Source organism: Scyliorhinus torazame, chromosome 8 (assembly GCF_047496885.1).
Source record: "Scyliorhinus torazame isolate Kashiwa2021f chromosome 8, sScyTor2.1, whole genome shotgun sequence".
Lineage (NCBI taxonomy): Eukaryota > Metazoa > Chordata > Chondrichthyes > Carcharhiniformes > Scyliorhinidae > Scyliorhinus > Scyliorhinus torazame.
Genome location: NC_092714.1, coordinates 154965639 through 154991018, shown reverse-complemented (window position 1 = coordinate 154991018; position 25380 = coordinate 154965639). Strand labels below are relative to the sequence as shown.

The 25380-nt window shown below is 47.1% G+C and overlaps 1 protein-coding gene across 14 annotated transcripts in view; it reads right to left on the bottom strand.

Annotated features, from left to right (window-relative positions):
• Window positions 1-666: 666 nt before the first annotated feature.
• LOC140428209 (MAP7 domain-containing protein 2-like) overlaps window positions 667-25380 on the bottom strand; it is a 300511-nt gene continuing 275797 nt past the window's right edge. For 13 of the 14 annotated variants that reach the window (XM_072514408.1, XM_072514402.1, XM_072514412.1 and 10 more), the window contains 6 exons: window positions 20612-20716; window positions 20460-20513; window positions 19202-19280; window positions 14199-14385; window positions 4431-4720; window positions 667-3750 (listed from right to left, as the gene is read on the bottom strand). In XM_072514408.1, the coding sequence (XP_072370509.1) occupies window positions 3743-3750; window positions 4431-4720; window positions 14199-14385; window positions 19202-19280; window positions 20460-20513; window positions 20612-20716 (723 nt within the window). In that variant the 3' untranslated portion in view covers window positions 667-3742. The remainder of the gene's footprint in view (window positions 3751-4430; window positions 4721-14198; window positions 14386-19201; window positions 19281-20459; window positions 20514-20611; window positions 20717-25380) is intronic. The other variant, XM_072514399.1, reaches the window with a different exon arrangement.

Sequence of the window (25380 nt, the reverse complement as noted above, 5' to 3'; positions counted from 1 at the left end):
CCAGGTGGGCGGAGCCTGAGGCGGAGCCCCCCAGGGTTCCAAGCCTGGTCTTAAAGGGGACATCACCTTACATGATGATAAGGGGTACAGTAATACAGTAACCGTTCATCACACATCTACAAGATGCACTGCAGGAACTCGCCTCGGAAAAGGCTCCTTCGACAGCACCTTCCAAACCCACAATCTTTACTAGCTAAAGGAACCAGGGCAGCACATGCATCAGACACCAGAACCTACAAGTTCCACTTCAAGTCACACAGCTGACTTGGGACTGAGTCACTGATTTTCACTGTCACTGGATTATTAACCTGGAACTTCCTCCCTAACAGTCAGGGTTTACATAGAAACAATAAGCAGTAGAAGACTATTTGGCCCTTCAAATCTGCTCCACCATTCATTATGATCATTATGATCCACCTTCCCCCATATCCCTTGATCCTTGAATGGTATGTTGTGCATTAACCAATGTGCAAAAACCACATTCCGTGGAGTATCAACCCTCTGAGATTGGAACTATGATGGATTCTCTCTTCCTTTAGCCCCTCTCTTCCTTTGGTGCAATGAATCCTAATTTTAAAGATAAAAAATGAATAAATCTTTCAGTTACCTCTTACCTCTTTTGTTTACGAGTGATGATTTCAACAGTACAAGTGGCACAGTCTGGGAGCATTTTGAATAAAAATTTATTGATGCATTACACACACATGCTGTGCATTATGACAGGAGTATTTAGCACATCAACAACTACACAAGAAGCTATTGTACACCGGCTAAAAGGTGTTACTGTTCAGTGAAAGTGGTACATGTTGTGGCATCCTGAAATGAGATCATTTGTACAGACTCTCATGTGGCATGCAAACTTCATGGTGTTGACAATCCATGGACAAAATGGATCAATTTAGTGCATCGAAGAAACAAAGACCCATATGTGTGCGTGAGTCTGTGTATGCCACACGCAATTAGCATTGGTTCAGTAGCTAGGCATTTTCCTAATAAGCACTGAAATGCTGGTTATTCTACCCTATAGAAGACGATAGACAGCGGTTTTGAGAGAGGCTAAGCCAGCGGTGCAGATTTGGCCACATGTACGTATAGATTTCCCAAAAGAAACGCATTGCTGAATGTCTGAATTCTGTGGAGAACATAAATTTTCCAATGGCTCTTGAAAGTCAGTGGCACCTACTTAGTACAGGAGAGGCCTGCCTAAGCAAGCCTTCCCAAAGGCACCCACCATTGAGGACAAAGCCAGGCAGCCACTCTGCTAACATGTGCACCTTTCTTTGTACTCTGTACCTCACATGCCGGTGTTTCCTTTGCTTGATCATTTTAGTTTAATTCACAAACTCTTAATGCTCGTCTACTCTGGTTTCCTCACCCAGAATTCACCATCTACAATTATCATCAGGTACTTTTTGTGGCAAAAAGGCAAACATAAAATACTGAGTGAAAATGGGAGCTCACCATCACCTAAAGGAGGGATTGACAGTCTCCCCGAGTTCAACACACAAATACAACCGCTACAGAGGAAATCGGGCTGAGGGAGGCAAGGTATATTCTGCTGAAAGATTTGGGCCCAGGGTCGCTACCTCTGCCTGCACATAGACTCCTGCTGGTTGCATCAGCCAACCTGTTTGGTCACACAGTCATTTCCCATCTCCAACATTTTTGTTTAAAAAATGAGAGAGTCCTAGGAAAATAAAGAGTAACTGCAATATTTTTCATGTCCCTATGGATTTTCTCCTGGGCTTTTCTCGTGGTCATTTCTAGGAGATTAATCTTCAATTCCTGGGAATTATGAGACAATCCTGCAACTTTGCCAACCCAATCCAGATCTACAAATATGGTTGGTTATTTCTTTTTTAGGACTAAATTACAAGATTAACACCAAACCTACAAAATCGATTATACTGTACGTTGTATTTTAACTGTACTATCAATGTCTTTAAGAGTGACAAAGCACAGAGGGTGCCTACACCGCAGACAAAGTGCTCGATGCAAAATAGACCCTTTCCCAGTGCCCCTGGTAATTACTTTAGAGCAAAATGCTTTAAGTAATCGGTGGCACAGTGGTTAAAGTGCATCACTGCGCCAGGGATCCGGATTCGATTCTGACCTTGGGGGACTGTCTGCATGGAGTTTGGACGTTCTCCCCATGTTCTCGTGGGTTTCCTCCAGGTACTCCGGTTTCCTCCCACAGTGCAAAAATGTGCGCGTTAGGTGGATGGGCCATGCTGAATTGCCCTCAGTGTCCAAAGTTATTCAGGATAGATGGGGTTACGGGGATGTGGCAGGGAAGCGACCGTAGGTAGGGCGCTCTTACAGAGGGCTGGTACAGACTCGATGGACTGAATGGCCTTCTTCTATGAGATCTCTGTGAATCTCATAGAGATTCTATGTCTGTCTAATCAGAGCACCTTTAAAGGTGCCTTTTACATTTCTTTTTATATTTGATTGTACAATTTGAAGATATATTTGCCTTGTTGGGAGCTCATTGCAGCTGAGAGGTGCAAGTGAGAATCACCACTGGATCAAAACTGCTATGAAATTACTTCTAACCTGTGCTGTTATTATTTTCCATCAATAACAGTAACACACATTACTTCAGTCTGCAGATTATACCTGGTCTTGCTTTCAAAACACAAGCAAAATGTGGCACTGAAGAAAAAACATAAAAGCAGTTTGCATTTGAAGAGAATTACTGCATACAATCTTTGATCCTGAAGTCACTTTTATACCACAATATATATCCGTTCCGTACATGGACACTGTGTTGTCAGCTGCTCCTCCAGTCTTTTATTGCAGGCTTGTAAGTCTGATTTCTTACCAGTGGACAGCTCATCTTTTCCAAAAGAAAAGTTCTTGGTTGCAAATTGCAGCAAAGTATGCTTTGTTTTTGTCTGATGTAGTGCTTTCATGAGAGGCACAATAGTATGTTGGTTTAAGGACATTTGATCTTAAAAGGCGAGAAATAGCAGTAAACCAAATATAATACTGCACTTGGATACTTAATCTAATTTAACAACTGAAGACGAGAAAGATTGCACTAATCCATTTTACCATAAAAATTAGGCAAGGTTCTAGTTCTTGGTTACGGATGAAAATCATTTACATAAAACTAGAATTAATATGGTGCAATAAAGCTTTGAGAATCATAATAAAACAGTTTTGACATTTACACCAAAATTAACATTCAGTTACCACAGTAGAATACCTGAGTTTTCTAAAACACATTACGACGTCCCTTAATCCACACTGTGCATTACTGCAAGATCCATTCAAACTGCAATTAAACAAACACTTCTCAGGGGAAATTCACTCAGTGGTTTTGATATTAACTTTTGTTTTTGAAAAGAATTGGAGAAGCCAGCAAAAGCGCACTAATTATCATCAAGATTCACATCTATCTTAAAATGTGGGTAACATCTCACCTGACTGATAGAGGGTTTATTAAAAATTGTTATCACAGTGAGCTTTTACTGTAGTAATTTAGTTGCAGGATGAATGATGCTCAAGGCTGTTGCTCTAACCGGCCACTATGGCCAGCAGCAACATTTACAGAATCATATTTGTAAAAAGAAAGATCTGCATTTAATACGGATGATTTGTTGCGTGAAGGATCACTGTTAGTTTTTCCAACATGTCCGTGAAGGCTACATGAATCTTCTCAAGGTAACACAGGTCTTCAGAGTCATAGTGACGTTGGACTTACTGAAGCAAGTCTTTCACACCCTGTCCGACTTGTTCAAAGCTCTGGAGAAGGGACAAAAGCAACTCGTCAGCTTTGAGGATTCAGTGAACATTTCTGCACCTTCTTCTGAAAAAAGTGAATGAAGCAATGTTCTTTGCTTATCCTTGTTCAAAATTAAGCTGTGCCCGGCCAACATTAAAATTCCAAACAAAACACAGGATTTCTGTCCCACAGTGAAATTCCCGCCCAAAGTTAATGGACCCTTTGCTGGTCTGTCAAATTATCCGTCCCGCCCACGACAATTCCCGCAGTGGGCGGGGCCGGAAGACCCTGCCAACAGGAACAGGAATAGTCCATTCAGTGCCTCAAGTTGGTTCCACCATTCAGTCAGTCTGGGCTGATCTGTTTCTCAACGTCGTGCACCCATCTTTGTCCCATGGCCCTCACGATGAAAATCTGATTCCTCCTAGCCTTGAAATGTACAACTGCCTCCTCCACTGCCAACCCCCTCCCCGCCCCATCTACAACTCCGCGATGCAGAGGAAGCCATGGATAGTGCATTTAGTGAGGTGGTCACGCCACAGGTGAGGATTGCACAGGCAGAAGGGGAATGGGTGACCATCAAGAAAAGTAAAGTATTAAGTAAGATTTTACAGCATTTTCTCTTTGGTTTCAGATTCCAGCATCCGCGGTAATTTGCTTTTATAGATTCACTCATTTTATTATTAGCGGGCTGATTTACCTGCTGATGTTTGTATATGAGTTTCCTCAACAGATTTAGTCAGCGATGTAATGAGAGGATTCTCCATCGAAATGCACCGCCCTTCAATCAAGTTCTTGTTACAGTCGCCCAAGCTCATCTTGTCCTGGGATAACTTGGTGTAGGTAGAATGAACTGTCAAGTCAATGAGATCTTCAACAGCCTGGGCGTCACCCAACCCATTTTGCTCCTTCTCCAGGTCAACCGCATGGCTCACCTCATTGAGTGGAGAGAACTCAGGGATAGAAATGCCATCGTCCTTTGACATGGGGCTAGAAACAAAGAAAATAGTGCACAATTAATTGACAACCATACGTTAACAAGTCATCATCATCGCAACATTGATAATTTACCATAGAACCCCTACAGTTCAGAGGGAGGCCATTCGGCCCATCATGTTTGCACCAGCCCTCTGAAAGGGCACCCCACGTAGGCCTATTCTCCCATCCGAAAGCCGTAACCTCACCTAACCTTTGGACACTAAGGGACAATTTAGCATGGCCAATCCACCTAACCTGCTCATCTTTAGACTGTGGGAGTAAACTAGAGCACCCGGAGGAAACCCACGCAGACATGGAGGGAAAGTGTAAACTCCACACAGTCAGTCACCCGAGGAATTGAACCCGGGTCCCTGGAGCTGTGGGGCAGCAGTGCTAACCACTGTGCCACCGTGCCGCCCCAATGTGTACAGATACATTCATTCTGAGTGTCTGTACACAACCTACAACCTAATCTCAAGTCGATTGTGTCTGCCAAACAAGTGTGACAGGTTGACAAAGAGTCACCCAGACTCAAAACGTTAGCTCCCTCTCTCTCCGCAGATGCTGTCAGATGTGCTGACATTGTCCAGCATTTTCTGTTTTTGTTACAGGTTTTTCAGCAACGAGGAGGTCTCATCTTCCATCCTCTGGGAGGCACTGAAGGTGGTGATTAGGGGAGAGATAGCCTACAAGGCACGTAGAGACAGGGAAGAGAGGGTGGCCAAGCAGCAACTGATCGACTCCATTCTGGAGGTCGAGGCCCTGACCGTAGAACTTCTGGTGGAGAGGAAAAAGCTGCAGATGGACTTTAACCCGCTATCCACCAGGAAGGAAGTCTACCAACTCCGCCAGACAAGGGGGACCTTCTGCAAACAGGGAGAGAAGGCTAGCTGCCTGCTGGCTCACCAGCTAAGAAAGCAGGCAGCTACAAGAGAGAGATAGCCCAGGTGAGGAACAGCAGAGGCAGACTGGTAACTGAGCAAAAAGAGGTCAACCGAGCGTTCAAGACCTTTTACCGACTCCCGATGGGGACTCAGGGATTAAACGGATCCTCAATGGTCTGGGGGACGATAGATGGGGGGAGCTGGAGGCACCGATAGGACTGGGAGAGATCATGGAGAATATCAGCTCCATGTAGGCGGGGAAGGCACTGGAACCCGACGGGTTCCTAGCAGACCTCTAAGAAATTCGCACCAGCCCTGGCCCAACACCTACTGAATATGTTCGCAGACTTGCTAATGAGGGGCACCATGCCTCCTACGCTAACACAGGCCATGATATCGCTGATAACCAAAAAAGACAAGGACCCGACGGAATGCGGATCATATGTAGATTAAATGTAGACTCGCGAAAGTCCTGGCCAAGACATTGGAGAACTGCATACCAGAGGTGATCGCAGAGGACCGGACGGGCTTTGTCAAAGGTAGGCAGCTAACTGCGAACATCAGGCGACTGCTGAATGTAATAATGACCCCATCCGGGGAGAGAACACCAGAGGTGATCGTCTCCCCAGAAGACGACAGAGCCGAATGGAAGTACCTGATAGAGGTACTGGAGCAGTTTGGGCTTGGGACGGGGGTTCACCTCATGTGTGAAACTCCTGTACAACACCCCCAAGGCGAGTGTTCGGACATCGCCGGCTCTGAATATTTCCAACTACACAGGGGCACAAGGCAGGGATGCCCACTATCCCCGCTTCTGTTGGCCCTGGCAATTGAACCCCTGGCAATTAATAATAATAATAATAATTGCTTCTTGTCACAAGTAGGCTTCAATGAAGTTACTGTGAAAAGCCCCTAGTCGCCACATTCCAGCGCCTGTTCGGGGAGGCCGGTACGGGAATTGAACCTGTGCTGCTGGCCTTGTTCTGCACTACAAGCCAGCTGTTTAGCCCACTGTGCTAAATCAGCCCTGCGAGATGCAAAAAGGTGGAAGGGCATCAAAAAGGGGGCAGAGAGCATAGAGTATTGCTCTATGCGGATGACATGCTCCTCTACATCTCAGACACACAGAACGGCCTGAAAGCAATCATGCAACTGCTAGAAGATTTCGGAGCCTTTTCGGGCTACAAACTCAACCTGGTCAAGAGCGAGGTATTCCCGGTGAATCCGAATGGGGGCGGGACAGAGCTGGAGGGACTATCATTCAAACTATCCCAAAACAAATTCCGCTACCTGGGGATCCAGATAGCCCGGGACTGGACACGGATTCACAAATGGAATCTGGTCAGCCTGGCGGAGGACGTTATAGAGGACCTACAGTGATGGGATGCGCTCCCGCTTTTCCTGGTGGTGACGGGGGCAGACGAACAAAATGAACGTACTACCAAGGTTCATCTTCCTTAGATCCATACTGATCTTCATCCCCAAGGCCTTTTTCCACAAAGTGGACAAAAAGATCATGGCGTTTGTGTGGGGAGGCAAAAACCCAAGAATCCCCAAGACAACACTGCAAAGGAGGAAAAACATGGGGGCTCCGGCCCTGTCGAATGTACAGTATTATCAATGGGCAGCCACAGCCGAGTGGGTGAGGGGATGGATACGGGAGCCAAACACAGAATGGGGGAGGCTGGAGGAGTCCTCCTGAAAGGGAACGACCCTCCGGGCCCTCGCCACGGCAACATTCCCACCCCCCCTAACAAAGTACACATCCTGAAAGACGTACTTCTTAGGTAAATTGGACATTCTAAATTCTCCCTCTGTGTACCCGAACAGGCGCTCCGCGGAGTGTGGCGACTCGGGGCTTTCACAGTAACTTCATTGCAGTGTTAATGGAAGCCTAATTGGATTGGATTGGATTTGTTTATTGTCACGTGTACCGAGGTACAGTGAAAAGTATTTTTCTGCGAGCAGCTCAACAGATCATTAAGTACATGAAAAGAAAAGGGAATAAAAGAAAATACATAATAGGGCAACACAACATATACAATGTAACTACATAAGCACCGGAATCGGATGAAGCATACAGGGTGTAGTGTTAATGAAATCAGTCCATAAGAGGGTCATTTAGGAGTCTGGTAACAGTGGGGAAGAAGCTGTTTTTGAGTCTGTTCGTGCGTGTTCTCAGACTTCTGTATCTCCTGCCCGATGGAAGAAGTTGGAAGAGTGAGTAAGCCGGGTGGGAGGGATCTTTGATTATACTGCCCGCTTTCCCCAGGCAGCGGGAGGTGTAGATGGAGTCAATGGATGGGAGGCAGGTTTGTGTGATGGACTGGGCGGTGTTCACGACTCTCTGAAGTTTCTTGCAGTCCTGGGCTGAGCAGTTGCCATACCAGGCTGTGATGCAGCCCGATAGGATGCTTTCTATGGTGCATCTGTAAAAGTTGGTAAGAGTCAATGTGGACATGCCGAATTTCCTTAGTTTCCTGAGAAAGTATAGGCGCTATTGTGCTTTCTTGGTGGTAGCGTCGACGTGGGTGGACCAGGACAGATTTTTGGAGATGTGCACCCCTAGGAATTTGAAACTGCTAACCATCTCCACCTTGGCCCCATTGATGCTGACAGGGGTGTGTACAGTACTTTGCTTCCTGAAGTCAATTACCAGCTCTTTAGTTTTGCTGGCATTGAGGGAGAGATTGTTGTCGCTACACCACTCCACTAGGTTCTCTATCTCCCTCCTGTATTCGGACTCATCGTTATTCGAGATCCGGCCCACTATGGTCGTATCGTCAGCAAACTTGTAGATGGAGTTGGAACCAAGTTTTGCCACGCAGTCGTGTGTGTACAGGGAGTAGAGTAGGGGGCTAAGTACGCAGCCTTGCGGGGCGCTGGTGTTGAGGACTATTGTGGAGGAGGTGTTGTTGTTCATTCTTACTGATTGTGGTCTGTTGGTCAGAAAATCGAGGATCCAGTTGCAGAGTGGGGAGCCAAGTCCTAGGTTTTGGAGCTTTGATATGAGCTTGGCTGGGATTATGGTGTTGAAGGCGGAGCTGTAGTCAATAAATAGGAGTCTAATATAGGAGTCCTTGTTTTCGAGATGCTCTAGGGATGAGTGTAGGGCCAGGGAAATGGTGTCTGATGTGGACCGGTTGCAGCGGTATGCGAATTGCAGTGGATCAAGGCTTTCTGGGAGTATGGAGGTGATGCGCTTCATGATCAACCTCTCGAAGCACTTCATTACGACTGAAGTCAGGGCCACTGGTCGGTAGTCATTGAGGCACGTTGCCTGGTTCTTCTTTGGTACCGGTATGATGGTGGTCTTCTTGAAGCAGGTGGGGACCTCGGAGTGGAGTAGGGACAGGTTAAAGATGTCCGTGAATACCTCTGCCAGCTGGTCCGCGCAGGCTCTGAGTGCACGACCAGGGATCCCGTCTGGGCCCATCGCCTTCAGAGGGTTCACTTTATACTGCAGCTCACTCCTCAAACTATGGACAGCAGTCTCAGCAATTCTTTGGGGAATTATAGATTCTAGATCACTCGGGCCTCTAATGTCACAATTCTGCTGAAAATATCAAACATTTATAATGTGATCCACTGTCGTTCAGATCAACCAGCAGGAACAAGGGGGTTGGGGGCTCGTTTCTCCAGTGTTCTGGTGCACTAATCAGTAACTCACTGTGAAATATTAACAAGCGGGTTCTGTTGAACCATTTAAACCAATCGCCCCAAATTTGAAGGGGTGGAAGGTCATGGGGACATGGTGGGAAGACATGGTGGGGTAATTTGCAGCCTCCATTTTAATGCCTCCCTCGCCTCCCCTTTCTGTCAGGCAAGGAGAGTTAAAATTCAGAGCCTGTTTGATGGACGAATAAAATACTAAACCAACTGATGTTTGTCTATGCTTCCCTCACATAGTTTCTGCTTCAACCTCTCCCTGTTATGAAACTCTCCCTGTTCCATATTCTAATATCTGTCTCCTAACCTCGTGCCCTTGTTCTCTCGGTGACAGTTTAATTGATAACCACTGGTCACCTGAGATGGCAACAGCCAGAGAAAACAGACTCCATGAAAATATTCTTATCAAAGCTCCTCATTACCATAGAATCCCTACAGTGCAGAAGCAGGCTATTTGGCCCATCGAGTCTGCACAGAGGCTCTGAAAGAGCACCCTAGCTAGGCCCACAGGATGTGCAGGCAGATAGCTCTAAAAATGAACGGCAGCATTGTTCCTTTAGATATCGAGGCCTAGAATACCAGGAAGGAGGAGAGAGTCTTACGACTTACTCCTGCAACAGAGAAGGCGCGGCAAGGTAGCACAGTGGTTAGCACTGCTGCCTCACAGCGCCAGGGATTCAGGTTCGATTTCGACCTTGAGTGACTGTCTGTGTGGAGTTTGTACGTTCCCCCCGTGTCTGCATGGGTTTCCTCCGACAGTACAAAGATCTGCAGGTTAGGTGGAATAGGATGAGGGTTGCGGATATATATGGGGAGCTGATGAAGAAGGAGTGCTGCTGTGGATGAGGTCAGGTGTAAGTGGGAGGAAGGGTTGGGTGGGCCGTTGGGGGCTGGAGGTTGGAGGGAAGCTCTGTGGAGGGTGAATGCATCCTCTTTGTGTGCTAGGTTAAGTCTCATCCAATTTAAGATGCTGCACAGGGGGCCCACGTGACAGTGTCCAGGATGAGTCGGTTCTTTCCAGGGGTGGAGGACAGTTGTGGACGGTTTGCAGGGGGGCCGGAGTGTGTTTTGGGTATGCCTGTGGTTGAGAGGGTTTTCGAACGTAATGTCAAAGATTTTGGAGGTAGCCCCGAGTCCGGAGGATCTTTCTGAGGAGTGATGCTCGATCAATAACTCCTGAGACGAGATTGAAGACAATTGAAGGTTTTATTGCACTAGATGTTTCCCCCAGCAGCGCAGGTACAGAATGCAGCTGCTGGGGAGACTCAGGCTCTTATACTCCGCCTTACTGGGCGGAACCAGCAGGCAGGCTTCACCAATGAAAACAGCAGTCTCAGGTACCTCCCACACCAATGGTCTTACAGCATTATTCAGGGTACCGTAATACCCCTAATACCGACTACCACAAGGAGGATTCAGGATAAACCATTTTGGACAGATACAAGGAGACATTTCTTCACACAGAGTGGTGAGCCTGTGGAATTCATTACCACAGGAAGTAGTTGATGCTAAAACTTTGAATATATTCAAGAGGCGGCTAGATATAGCACTTGGGGGGAATGGGATCAAAGGCTATGGGGAGAAAGCAGGATTAGGCTATTGAGTTGGATGATCAGCCATGATTGTGATGAATGGCGGAGCAGGCTCGAAGGGCCAAAAGGCCTTCTCCTGCTCCTAACTTCTATGTATCTGGAGTGCAGGTGGAGAGAGAGGCCGATGTATTGGCCTTTGCTTCCCTGTTGCCCGGAGACAGATTTAGTGGTGCTGGCAGGACCCGGAGTCGCCTGAGGCAGGGGTATGGTTGAGCGATTTGGTAGAGTTCCTGAATTTGGAAAAGATCAAGTTTTCCATTTGATGTGCGGAGGAAGGGTTTACCTCAAGGTGGAAGCTGTTCATCATATTCTTTCAGGAGTATTGAGTTGTTAGTGGGGGGGGGGGGGCTTGCGATTTAGTTTTATTTTCTGTTTGGAAGGAGGGGCGGGGTGATAAACTGGTAAAGGGGGGCGGGTGCCGTGTTGGCAGCGGGGTGAGTGGGGAATGTTTGTTGGGGTGTGTGCAAGGAGGGGATGAGTTTGTTTCCTGTCACCGCTGTTGGCTTTTGGACTTCTTGGTTATGTATATATTGAAAATGCCTTCAATAAAATGTTTTTAAAAAAATGATCTGACAGACAGTAGTGTGGCAATGGCTAGATCATCAAACTTTTTTTAAAATTCTGGTTTAAAAGACAGACAGACTTTGTGGCTGCCAAAAGTGTAATTAAGATGTCATAAAAGTGAAATCATCATTCTTTCAAGTCATGCTTATTGTTTACAAGGAGAGGCCGAATGGGATTTTTTAATGATTTCTGGAGAGTAGATAATTGAAGACATTGTGTTTGAATTTAAGTAAGTAGGTCATGAGATTTGAATGGAATGGGGGTGATTTCAGTAACGAGAGGAACCAAGTCTGTAACGTCAGTTTTAGCTCGTTTTCTGGAAGCTGCGGGTTAAACAACAGCTTTTTCAGAAGGCTGTCAGATTCAGCATTAATCTGACAGACAGGGATCTGCAGGCTGTTTACTGAAAAGATCTCTCTCTCTCTCCAAGCAGTCTATCAAAGAATTTTCTATCCACTACGGCAAGCAATCCTGTGTTTGCTAACTTTATTTAAAAGTGGGTTTTGACCTGTGATGGGTTTTGCTTGATTGGAGATCGAGGTGTCAGTTAGAAGTAAAAGTGTTTCTTTTTATTGTTGAGCATTATTTAACTGGTAATTTTAAGCTTTAATTCTGTGATGTTAAGTAGTTTAATACTGTGTTAGTAATACATTTTGTTTTTAATATACTGTATCCCTATTTGTGCGTGGAATCACTCCTGGAGCAAAGTATACTTTCCTCACAGTTCTACAAATTTTTTAAACAGTGACTGGAGTTCTGTTGATATCCTAACAAGTGTTGGGCTCTGGTCTGGGATCATAATACTAATTGAAAGTTGTTACATGTTCTACTGCCCCAGGTTAAGCTGCTTTATTGCTCTGAGTTCTGGTGTAAGGGGTTGAGCGTAGCTCGGTAGGTCTTCCTAAGGTATTCTTAGTCTTAGATAGTTCAATAGTAAAGTGTTTACTAACTGCTAGAAACTCCAAGCTAGGAGCTATCCCCATGCTTGCTCCTACACACGTCTGTCCAACATTACACTGACTCCTAGTGCAGGGTATATGTTCTCTTACATCACCGTGTGGGTGATGAGCGGTACTGTATATAGCTCCACAGAATCCCTTTAGGGGTCAGACCCTTATACTACAAGTTCATAGCAAGGAATATCAACATTTAAAGTGTTTGTTTAGCAATTCCTTTTTTTAAATTTAAAGTACCCAATTCAATTATTTTCCAATTAAGGAGCAATTTTGCGTGGCTAACCACCTAAGCTGCACATCTTTGGGTTGTGCGGGTGAGACCCACGCAAACACGGGGAGAGTGTGCAAACTCCACATGGGCAGTGACCCGGGGTCGGGTTCGAACCCAGTCCTCGCCGCTTTGTTTAGCGATTCGCATGGAATAAAATTATTTTTACTCCAACCCTAAATCTTTTTGGATATCCAAACATTGAGTAAATTCACTTGTTGTTGGTCAGGCTTTACTTAAAAGCATTGAACTCATCAGCTTTAGCTGGAGTTCCCAATCCCCAAATCTTGTTGAGTTCAACATTTAGTGCTGTGTTGGACACTTGGGGCAACAATGGGATTTTAAAAAAAAATCTATTCTTTGACACTGGGCACAATTTTCCGGACAAATTTCTAAGTTCATATGTGTCAGGTTTTTCAGGGGGTTTCCAAGTTCCTCACCTCTATTCAGTGACACTTAGTCATTTCTTTGGGCCCCGGGGAGTTTCTCACCGGTTTAGCCCACACTTAGAATTTCTTTTAGCACTGGGGGGTTGAGCTCAGGCTGCCATTTTGAAAGGGTGCCCAGATCTTTAAGTGAGCTTGTGGGTCCCCCACACCTCCCCCCCATGGGCAATGTCACCCCCCAACACACATGGGCACTACCCCACACTCCCCAAGTGAGGATACGCCATTATGGGGTCCCTGGGTGCTCCACCTCTTCATGCCCCCCAAGCCTCCTTACAGCACCCCCCCCCCTTTCCTGGAACCCCACCCATCACCCCGCCAATCTCCTGGAGGCTCCTACTTACCTGCCCTGCATACCCACCCACCTCAACCACCCCCACCCTCATTTCATGGACATGGCTCTCTTCAGCCCCTGAGCCTTGGCAGTGCCACCCTGGCACTCGGGCACCCATGCACTGCTACCCAGCACCCAGTGCCATACTGGCAGCATGGCAGGTCCAGGGTTGCAGTGCCAAGATGCCAGCTGAGCAGTGCCAAGGTGTCCCCTTTCCAGGGGGAGAGCAGGGGGGCCACCCTGAACTTACCCTGGTCACCCAGGGGCCACGTTTGTGTGGACCAGTGCTGAAAAGCTGCAGCCTCCCTGGAGAGGCCAGAGAATCGAGGGAGGCTGGTGGATATTGGGCAGGTAGATCTTAAGTAGGTTTCAGACCGGCTTTCGCGAGCGTCATTTGGTCCCGCACCTTTCGGGCGGAGTTCCGACTCTGATGTCTCACGGGATGTGGGTAAATCCTGCGAGGTGCGGAGGTTGCCGGGAGGCCCCCTGGAGGGCTCTCCTGGGATTCTCCGGCCACGTTGTTCTCTTGCTTAAGTGCAATGCGGCAAGAGAATCGCGTCCACTGCATATCATTTTAGGATGTAAGAAGGAATTTGCAATGGGCAATGTCGATTTTTCAGAGGAAACAGGTGATAATCACTCTTATACATCAGCAGAATATTGGTGGCAAATCTCCAGGATTACTCAGAATAAACGTCAGGTCCTGCTGATTTGGTCACAGTCTCAATAACAGTTCCTTTCTGGACGAAAAGGACACACGTCGACAATCCAGCTTACCTCACATCCATAGACTGCAGATCATCTGTCGACTCATCCGCACTATTGGGCTGCTCATCCACATTATCCACTTGTTCAGTTCCGGTCACTGCTTCCAGCTCTGGCACAGTGTCAGCCAGGGCCACTGGACACCGAGCCTCCTCTGGCTGCTTGTCCTCCAGGTTGACGGATCCTTTGTCGACCTCTACTGGAATGTAACAGATCTGAATTTATACACCAGCCTCAGCTAGTTTTACTCATTGCTCTGGGCACAGCAGGGTTATTTAATGATACAGCTGCTGCACGTAAGAACAGAAGAAATCGGAGGAGGAAGCCATTCAGCCCTTCAAATCCACTCCATCATTCAACACCATTTTCCTGTACTATCCTCGTGTCCCTACCTATTAAGATTCACACATTAAACCCCGAGTCTGAGGTGTGGTTCCAACCTGTTAAATCAGATCGATAAGAGATAGACTGATCAACTTGCCCACTTCCTGATGCGTGCTCCCCTCTGCATTTATCTCTATACTCCAGGAGAGGGAAATTTAATTCCGCTCCCGTGAATGGTTGCATCATTATTTGGCTGGGAGTTTCATGGTTTGCAGGTGAGCTGTACCGTTAATGGGTAGCCAGCAGTTATAAAATGGGAACACTTGCATCTTTCTTTGCTTAGTTTAATGTGTGAACCTTAATAGGTAGGGACACGAGGATAGTACACGAAAATGGTGTTGAATGATGGAGTGGATTTGAAGGGCTGAATGGCCTCCTCCTCCTCCGATTTCTTCTGTTCTTACGTGCAGCAGCTGTATCATTAAATAACCCTGCTGTGGATTAGGAACACTGACCTTGTCTCCTCCAACAAAGAATGGTGGGGAAGCCTTTGATTTCCAACCAATGTGTGTGAACCCTCAGTCCCGAGTACTGAGGACAGCTAGTTCCCTGGACAAATGTCACCATCTGTGCCCACTGTTAGCTTATGTGTTATTTACTTTCTGTTAGTGTATTAGTCACTTTTTAACCATGAAACTGTTTATTTATTTTATATTAATGAACATAGACCGGACTCTTGGTGCCCTGTGAGTGCGGTGTTTGCCCTTTGGTGGTAAGATGGAACATCGAGGAGAAGCAGAAGCCTGACTGAAGATTCGTGGAGAACTGCATTGTGGGCACAAGGCAGGATGGGTAATTTAGTCAAGACACAACCTTGAATTAGCAAAGTCTGCAAAAGGAATGAAATTGTGCAGGAGAGCTGGCCTCAAACTTTGAGGAAGACTTTTATGCACTCGTTGGGGTTAATAAAGATGTCTGTCTGTGCCAACCTGGGGACTGATAACAGTGTGAGAGATAACAAAACAGAGTCAGGTTGCCTCTATTCCTTCAAGCATGGCCTTACGAGAGAGGTTCAGGCCATAATGGCAAGAGAAAAGACACTGATATACTTGAAAACCAATTAAAAGGATTAAAAACAGGTATTACCTTATATGGCACAAGGCCTGAGCTAAAAATCAGTATAAAGGGCAAGTGCGCAGAGACCTCACTGCTGCTGTGAGTTACAGCAATTTGGTCAGTCACTCCAAAGTCACGCAGGGAGAGCTCACTGATGGAGTGACCACTGAGGCATACTCCACCTCACAGGGTGACTGAGTAACTGGTATTGTATGTACTATTCCTTAGTGGTATTGATAAAAGTGTACCACATTTAGTGGATCAGTATCCAAGTTGATGTGTTTCTTGATACTAAGTAAAGACAAGAACTTTTTAGAGCAAAGTAAAGGGTCTTCCATAGAATCCCTACAGTGCAGAAAGAGGCCATTTGACCCATCGAGCCTGCAGCGCCCCTCTGAATCACAGATTTATTTATACAGATAGTCACTAGATGCTGAATCTTGCTGCCTAGAGGTAAGATGGCTATTATCAACGAATGGATGTGGCCATTGCTAGCAAGGCAGGTACTTAGTGGTGGTGACGGTGGTGGGTCATCTTCATGATGTGAGGGTTTTACATAACTGATCGTCTGACTGAGCAGGTCCAGAGTTGAGCATAAACCGCGTTGGTGTGTGAATGGAGTCACATCTAGGTCAAACTGGGCAAACTTGGCAGGTTTCTAGCACATTAATGAATCAGTTGGGATGTAAAGACATCCAATAATTTGTATACGTTTGTGGTCTCTGAGGTTTGTTTTCTGAAATTCCAGCCATTCTATCCAAGACAGTTCAACACTTTCTTAGTTTGGTGTTATGGGCCAGGGTTTAGAGAACTCCAAAGTGTATCATGGAGTTCACCTGGCCCACAACTTTTAATAGATTGTGGTATGGGGAGCACACGGCCCACTCTACAGGTGTGGTACAGCAGAAATGGAAAAGTATTTGTGAAAGCAAAACAGTGTTTATTCTATGAACTCAAGTTAACCTTTTTAAAACATACTGTGAACATCTTAGCAGCCATCAATTCAAATACAACCCCCAAATAATATAACACTAAGTAATCCTTAATAACTTCCCAAACAACATCCAGAAAACAAAAGAAACACCTTTTAACAGAAGCACATTAGGTTTACATTCACTACTGAGAACATTTATAATTCTGAATTCACCAAATGATCAAGAGATAGTCTTTTCATGGCAGAGAGATCAACAGTATACCTGCTTTGTCTGGCTTCAGCTCCAACACACTCTGACATCACTGATAAACACCCATTTCTTAAAGGTACATTTCTTAAACACCCATTTCTTAAAGGTACGCTCACATGGCATGGTATCTTGAACAAATGGTCCAATACTACCGTAAAAACACAAATGATTTGGAAAAAGGTGTTCCCATAAAGATTCACCTTTAAATTGGCTTAAACTGTTTTATATGGTAGGGTAGCACATTATCTGGGCTGACATGGTCAAGCATTGAGCCAATGGGACGAACTTAGCAACCTGACTGAAGCTGTAAATTGGCTGCAGAATCAGGATCAGAGTGCGGATGTGGACTACTAGAATAAATCCTCACCCTGTCACTGCAGGAGTTTGAGACGGAAATGCCCCTCAGTTCACTTTGTGTAGTGACAGCTTTGTGATTGTCAGCGAAAACAAACAAAGAACAAAGAACAAAGAAATGTACAGCACAGGAACAGGCCCTTCGGCCCTCCAAGCCCGTGCCGACCATACTGCCCGACTAAACTACAATCTTCTACACTAACAGACCTGGAAAAAAGCTGCTGAAATAGTCAACACAACTCTAAGGCATTGATTACTGCTTATTTGTTCTCTGGTCTTGTGAAGGGAAGATAATCAGACAGCATTTCTTAAGCCAGGTGCTCATTTCCGCAATTTGGCTCCACATAACAATAAGACACTGAGATGCCTCCACACAACAATCAGACACAAAACATTGCAAATACTCAGCAAGTCTGACACTGTGGCCGGAATGTTCACACAAATAGGCAGAGTGGCGCAGTGGGCGGGAAAACAGTGAGGACGCCGCCAGCCCCAAATGCGGTTTGCCCTGCCCCATATTTCAGCACATCGCTGATAAAAATGAATGGGCGGGTCCCTCGCCGCCCAGCCAGCAGCTTAGCTTTTAAAAGATCGAGGGATGCTAAAATTAAATATACAAACCCTGGTCCCCCACTGAACAGCCACCACCCCCCACTCCCCTGCATGGAACATCCCCCGCTGGCAATTCCCCCTGGCACTTTCCCCAGCAGGCAATGCCAGGGGAGAGTGCCAGGGAGCGGTGCAATGTCTCTTTCTGGGGGGCTAGTGCCAGAGGGTAGTGCCCAGGCAGAGCCATGGGCAATTCTGGAGTTCTTCCTGGGGAAGAGTGCCAGGGGGCAGTGCCATGGACATGTGCCAGAGGCAAATGCCAGGGAAACAGTTTCCGGGCAGTGCCAAGGGACAATAGAATTGCAATTCCAGAGTATAACCCTCTTCCCCCGAAGGATGTACTCACCGCCTCACCTCGCCTGCTGCATATCAAAGACAAAGACAAATACAAAGAAAAGTACAGCACAGGAACAGGCCTTCGGCCATCCAAGCCTGCGCCCATCATGCTGCCTGTGTAACCTAAAAGCTTCTACACGTCCGGGGTCTGTATCCCTCTATCCCCATCCTATTCATGTATTTAATAAGACTTCACTACCGCACCTGTTTCCACCACCTCTGGCAGAGAGTTCCAGGCACCCACTACCTTCTGTGTAAAAAAACTTCCCTCGCATATCTCTTCTAAACTTTGCCCCTTGCACTTTAAACCTACGTTCCCTATTAATTGACTCTTCCACCCTGGGAAAAGGTTTCTGACTATCCTGTCCATGCCCCTCATAATTTTGTCGACTTCTATCAGGTTGCCCCTCAACCTCCGTCGTTCCAGTGAGAACAAACCTAGTTTATCCAACCTCTCCTCATAGCTAATGCCCTCTATACCAGGCAACATCCTGGTAAACCTCAAGGGGACAATTCGGAATGGGAAATTCCGCTGGCACAATCACATTTGGGGACTCCCATGGGAACGGGTCAGGGAGCCAACCCAATTCTCCGAAATTTCCTCCTGGTCGCAACTCCAAATGAAAGTTGACGAGACCGGGAAAATTCAGACCAGCGTTTCAGGTCAATGATCTATCATCAGATGTTCTGAAGTAATGTCATCTGCCCAAAACCTTAACTCTGTTTCTCTCTCCATAGACACTTGCTGAGTATTTACTTATTTCCTGTTTTTATTTCAGATTTCTGGCATCCACAGTATTTTACTCGTGAATAAGATGATTTGTTGTATTTGGAGCCAGCTCTTCCTTACATTACTGATTTCCCAAATAATCACACTTTAAAACCAAAAATAGTCAGACTGCAGTGGTTTCTGCAAAATAAACTGTTTGCCAGCCATTTTGGAACATTTCACTTGCGATTGCAGCTGATGATGTATTTGGATGTTTCAAGCTCTACTCCAATGATTAGGTCTTATGAACATGTTGTTCTCTGCCATGCTTTCAATTCGAAGGATCACAATGGTGGGATGGGCAAATATGCAGGGAAACAGACCTTGTTTCACAGAGGCTGTGGTTTGAAGTTCCTTTTCCCCATTCCTGGTGGGCTCAATTTCTGCTTTAATTTCTTCTTTCTGGAAAACAAACTTTTGTGAGGGCCACGACCTTGCTGCACACAGCTTCCTGCTGGTTCCAAACTGGCCAGCTTTATTTATACATGGAGTTTACTAATGGTTTCTCCGCCCCCCTCATTGGGGAAGCTCATACTCCCACAGGATTGTGGGATTGTCATTAGTCCACAGCCAATGGTAAGCAGGCAGGTTATAACAAAACAGAAAGTGGAATGATCAGAACTTGTAAAGAAGGGGCAAAAAGAAAAACCCCAATAAACCTGCATTTCTATAGCACCTTTCACAACCTCAGGAGTTCCCAAAGTGCGTCGCAGCCAATGCTGTACCTTTGAAGACTGGTCACTATTGCAATTTACGCACAGCAGGATCCTACAAATAGCAATAACATAATGACCAGACACTCTGGCCGGGATTTTACAGCTCCCCCGCGGCATGTTACATCGAACCCCTACAGTGCAGAAGGAGTCCGAGTCTGCATTGACCCTCTGAAAGAGCACCCTATCCAGTCCCCAATTCCCTGCCCTATCCCCATAACCCTACCTAACCTGTACATCCTTGAACACTAAGGGGCAATTTAGCATGGCCAATCCACCGAACCTGCACACCTTTGGACTGTAGGAGGAAACTGGAGCACCCGGAGGAAACCCACGCAGACATGTGGAGAACGTACAAACTCCACACAGTCAACCAAGGCTGGAATGGAACCCAGGCACCTGCCACTGTTCTGTTGAACAAGCTTCACTCCGGAAAGGTGGGGACATTCTCCAAACAGCCAACCTCCCCACAGAAGGAACATTCCAGTTGATTCTGGACTCTGGACGCATGTAACATCCTAATTTGTATTTTTATTGTGGTGGTGACCTGAACCTGCTACCTTTTTTCTTACCCCCCATTTATTATGTGAGTGTAAAAAGAGGTGGACAATGCGAGACCCCCATCGTATGTACTCTTCTGTAAAAATAAACCAACTCCTTTATACTTCCAGTTTGCTGTGCAAGTTATTCATAGAGGATTGGAACATTTCCAAATTTAAGGGTTGGGAAAATACCCAACCATTTGTAAAGGAGGAAATCAGAATAATAAAACACCTTTCTGTTTATGGAGAAGTTGAGAGCCTTAAGAGTGACTTAAGAATGAGCTTTAAGAGCGACTTAAGGGTGAGTATTAGATTGCGGTGGTTACCTTGATTTCTCCAGCATCACTTCGTCTGGTTCTTTTCATGATCTCTTCTATTCTCTGCAACAAAAAATCAGCAATAAAAAGAGATTTTCATATTTTTCTTTGACCGAGACCTTGCCTCCCTCATGTTTCTCCACCTGCCCGTCGATCCTAACCTTCTTTCTCTCGTGCCGTTCCTGTTCGATCTGCTGGGTGACCTGTTCCCGTTCCAGTCTCTGGCGTTCAGCTGCCTCACGAGCTTTGGTTTCAGCTTCTTCACGCTGAACAGAAAGAAATACAGGATACAGATGTGAAGAAACAATCCTAAAGGACAGTCAGTTTTACTGTCACCTAAATAAAGATGTAGGCCGTAATTCTCCAGCAGTTGGGATTCTCTGTTCCTGCCGGCTGGGCACCCCCACAGACGGGTTTCCCGGCGGCATGGGATGCCCTCAATGAGAAATCCTATTGACAAGCGGCAGGAGTATAGAATCCCACTGCCAGTGAACTGTGTGTCGCTGAGAAACAAGCGGCTGGGGGGGGGGGGGGGGGGGGGGGGGGGCGTAGAAAATCCAGCCACTAATCACACAAATTTCAGAAAGAAAATATATTTTTAAAGCGGCCGAGTCCAACGCTGGGAAGATCTTGTGGCACAGCTGTAGTGTCCTTACCACTGAGCAAGAAGGTCTGGGTTCATGTCCTACCCAGGATTGATGATCCAGGAATATTCATAGTGTGGTCAAACATTTTGATTATCAGCCTATTTGCCAGAAAGCAGGACAGTGGGAGAGTTTCCTGGTCAGCCATGCAACAGCAACGGCAAGCCACTGCAGCACTTTGTCAAACATAATCGTGGACCAATCCAATGGAAATCCATGGTCACCAACACCATTTCAGGGCATGTGTGATGAATGTAGGAATTTCAGAAATATTGCATTATATGTATTTGGTGCAGTAAGGGTTAAAAGCCTGGGTTAGTGTGTGTATGACTGCTGCAGTCATGTCTTTAAAAATCCTGGGGCGAAATTCTCCCCCAACGGCGGGATGCCCGCCGACTGGCGCCAAAGCCGGCGCAAATCAGACGGGCATCGCGCCGGCAAAAAGGTGCGGAAGTCTCCGCATCTTTGGCGGCCTAGCCCCAACATTGAGGGGCTAGGCCGACGCCGGAGGGATTTCCGCCCCGCCAGCTGTCGGAAATGGCGTTTGTTGCCCCGCCAGCTGGCGCGGAAATGCGGCGCATGCGCGGGAGCGTCAGCGGCCGCTGTCAGTTTCCCAGCGCACGCGCGGGAGCGTCAGCGGCCGCTGTCAGTTTCCCGCGCATGCGCAGTGGGGAGAGTCACTTCCGCCTCCGCCATGGTGGAGACCGTGGCGGAGGCAGAAGGGAAAGAGTGCCCCCACGGCACAGGCCCGCCCGCGGATCGGTGGGCCCCGATCGCAGGCCAGGCCGCCGTGGGGGCACCCCCCGGGGTCAGATCGCCCCGCGCCCCCCCCCAGGACCCCGGAGCCCGCCCACGCCGCCTGGTCCCGCTGGTAAATACCAGGTTTGATTTACGCCGGCGGGACAGGCAATTCCTGGGCGGGACTTCGGCCCATCCGGGCCGGAGAATCCAGCGGGGGGTCCCGCCAACCGGCGCGGCCGGATTCCCGCCCCCGCCCAATCTCCGGGAGCGGAGACTTCGGCGGGGGCGGGGGCGGGATTCACGGCGGCCAACGGCCATTCTCCAACCCGGCGGGGGGTCGGAGAATGACGCCCCTGGTTTGAAAGACAGCCAGGCATTTTGGAGCCAGAGGTGCAATTAAAGCATCATAAAACATGTGGGCTAATGGACTTTTATTTGTATTAAGACGGTTCCCTGGGGAGTAGATAGTTAGAGACAGTGGGCTGGACTATGTCCCCACGCCGACGTAAAAACGCTGGAGTTTTACTCCAGAGATTCCTGTAAAAAAGATCAGCCAATTCAATGCCCTGCAGCGGGCTAGCAGGGACCCGGAGTAATTCATGCAGCTTTAGCTGCGGATATGGGCCCCCGCACTTCCGTTTTGGAGTCCGTGCTTGCGCAGGGCGGTGGCCTCCAGGGATAGCGGCGAGTTCCATGGCGGACTCGGACCGCGGCGCCACACACAGAAATTAGACACCCCCGTGCGCCCAAGCATCCAACCGCACGGATCTAGCCCCCGGCCGCCTATAAAGCCCCCCCCACCCCGGTGTCCGATCCCCCCGCCAGGGCAGCCGTGGACTGAGTCCGCAGCCGCCACGCCAGCATCCCAACCGGCAATAGATAGTTAGTTCCACGCCATCGGGAACTCGGCTGGTCGTGAGCAGACAATTTCTGGGCTGGCCTCTGTCAAGGGGCCCTCAGCCGCGTGGCGTACTCCGCAGTCCACTGATTCTCAGGCACCGGGCCTGATTTTGGCATGAAAGTGGATTCTCCGCCCCCATGTTGAACGTGATTCCGGCACGGGGCTCCTTAGAATCCAGCCCAATGTGTTCAGCTTAATAAAATGATGTAGTTAATGGGAGGAGCTAGGGGCTGAAGCAGTCAGGTGTGGAGGTTTTCAGTGTTAGTTTTTAACTGGAAGGGAAGCTGAGAAGGTTTCTGAAGAAATACAGCCAGAGATTCTGCATTATTCTGACAGGGTGGCAGGTCTCTTTCTTTTTTCCACATAGAACATAGAAAATACAGCACAGAAAAGGCCCTTCGGCCCACGATGTTGTGCCGAACTTTTGTCCGAGATTAAGAACAAATCAATCTACACCCCAGCATTCTACCGTAATCCATGTACCTATCCAATAGCCGCTTGAAGGTCCCTAATGTTTCCGACTCAACTACTTCCACAGGCAGTGCATTCCATGCCCCCACTACTCTCTGGGTAAAGAACCTACCTCTGACATCCCCCCTATATCTTCCACCATTCACCTTAAATTTATGTCCCCTTGTAATGGTTTGTTCCACCCAAGGAAAAAGTCTCTGACTGTTTACTCTATCTATTCCCCTGATCATCTTATAAACCTCTATCAAGTCGCCCCTCATCCTTCTCCGTTCTAATGAGAAAAGGCCTAGCACCCTCAACCTTTCCTCGTAAGACCTACTCACCATTCCAGGCAACATCCTGGTAAATTTCCTTTGCACCTTTTCCAAAGCTTCCACATCGTTCCTAAAATGAGGCGACCAGAATTGTACACAGTACTCCAAATGTGGCCTTACCAAAGTTTTGTACAGCTGCATCATCACCTCACGGCTCTTAAATTCAATCCCTCTGCTAATGAACACCAGCACACCATAGGCCTTCTGCACAGCTCTATCCACTTGAGTGGCAACTTTCAAAGATCTATGAACATAGACCCCAAGATCTTTCTTTCTTAAAGTGGAGTATCCCAAGACAAATCTTTACAGCAAATATTCAGGAGTCTGCTAATTGTATTTAAAAGTGATTGTGACCCGATATGGTTTATTGTTTGAGTGGAAATTAAGATAGCAGTTAAGGGTTACTGTATTCACTGTATTGAATAGTTTTGTGAAAAGGGTATTTTCTTGTGTGATGTTAAACATATCTTAATATTGTATTAGTAATAAAGTTTGCTATACCATATGCCTATTTTACATGAATCACTCCTGGAGCGAGGTATCCCTTTTCTCAGTCTTATAAAATTATAATTAAATATTGGGGTTTCTGTCAAGTATCCTAGCCACTGTCGGGATCTGGTCTGGGATCGTAATACAGCTGAAAAGAGAGAGTCCATCTCTAATCAGGACTGCATAGCAATCAAATCGCCTTCAATGTACAGAATGCTGCTATTCAACTCTCAGAGTGCAGTCTACCTTTAGTAACTATGAAAATATGATCCTGCAGTCAATGAGATTTACCTGGTGCGGACTCAGGTTAGCATCTCATTCTCTGGAAATGATGCTGCAAACTTGACTATAGTTGACAAACAAGGTTCACCACATCTCAAATGTGTCATTATGTTGACTGGGTAGATGCTGAGTAAAATCTGCCCCGAGCTGCGGAATCTAGAACACGAGGTCACAGTATCAGGATAAGGGGACCATCATGTAGCACTGAAATGAGGAGGAATTAATTTACGGAAAGGATTATGAATCTATGGCATTTTCTACCCCAGAGGCCTGTGTATGCTCCATCCTTGAGTATATTCAACAGGTCTCTGGGTAGAGACTTACAGTGGCGCCATGTAGGTGAAGGTCACGTTTGGTGGCTCCTGCTGGAACCTGTTTTTTTGGCCCTTTGAACCCCATTCGTGGGAAAGTTTAAGGTGAATAAAGGATGTCGAAATCCCAGAAAAAGCATACAGGAAAAAAGGGGGTGAATGAAAGTCCGCCAGTGAGTTTGGTGGGGAGTTTAGCAGGAGGAAAGATGGCAGGAGCAAGCTGGCCGAGTGGAGCCACACCCATTGTTTTTTCCTCTCTATTTTTTTTGGTTAAGTGGTGTTTGGGAAGGGATGGGTTGGAGTTTATCGGTTGGTATTTGTTGCTTTTGGGTTTGAGGGATTATTGTTTTGGGAGTTTGGAAGGTTTAGGTGCGGAGGGCTAGGGTGTTGGTTTGTTTTTACTATGTGGGGAGGGTGGTCTAGCATGGGGCCACCGCACTAGCAGACACAAGTTGGGGAGCAAACGGAAGCAGGGGCGGGGGGCAACGTGGGGCGTGTGAGGGTTGGGGAGACCGGTGAAGTGAGAGAGAGTTTTCTCTCATTTGAAGAGTTTGAAAGTCAACGTGGTGCTGTTGCAAGAGACCCATCTGAGGGTGAAGGAACAGGTGAGGTTGTGGAAGGGTTGGGTATGTCAGGTATTCCACTTGGGCATGGAAAACAGGACTCAGGGGGTAGTGATAAGGGTAAGAGAGTGAGGTTCCAGATGGAGAATGTGGTGGCAGATCAGGGTGGGTAGGTACGTAATAGTAATGGGTGCTTTGGAGGGGAGGTTGGTGG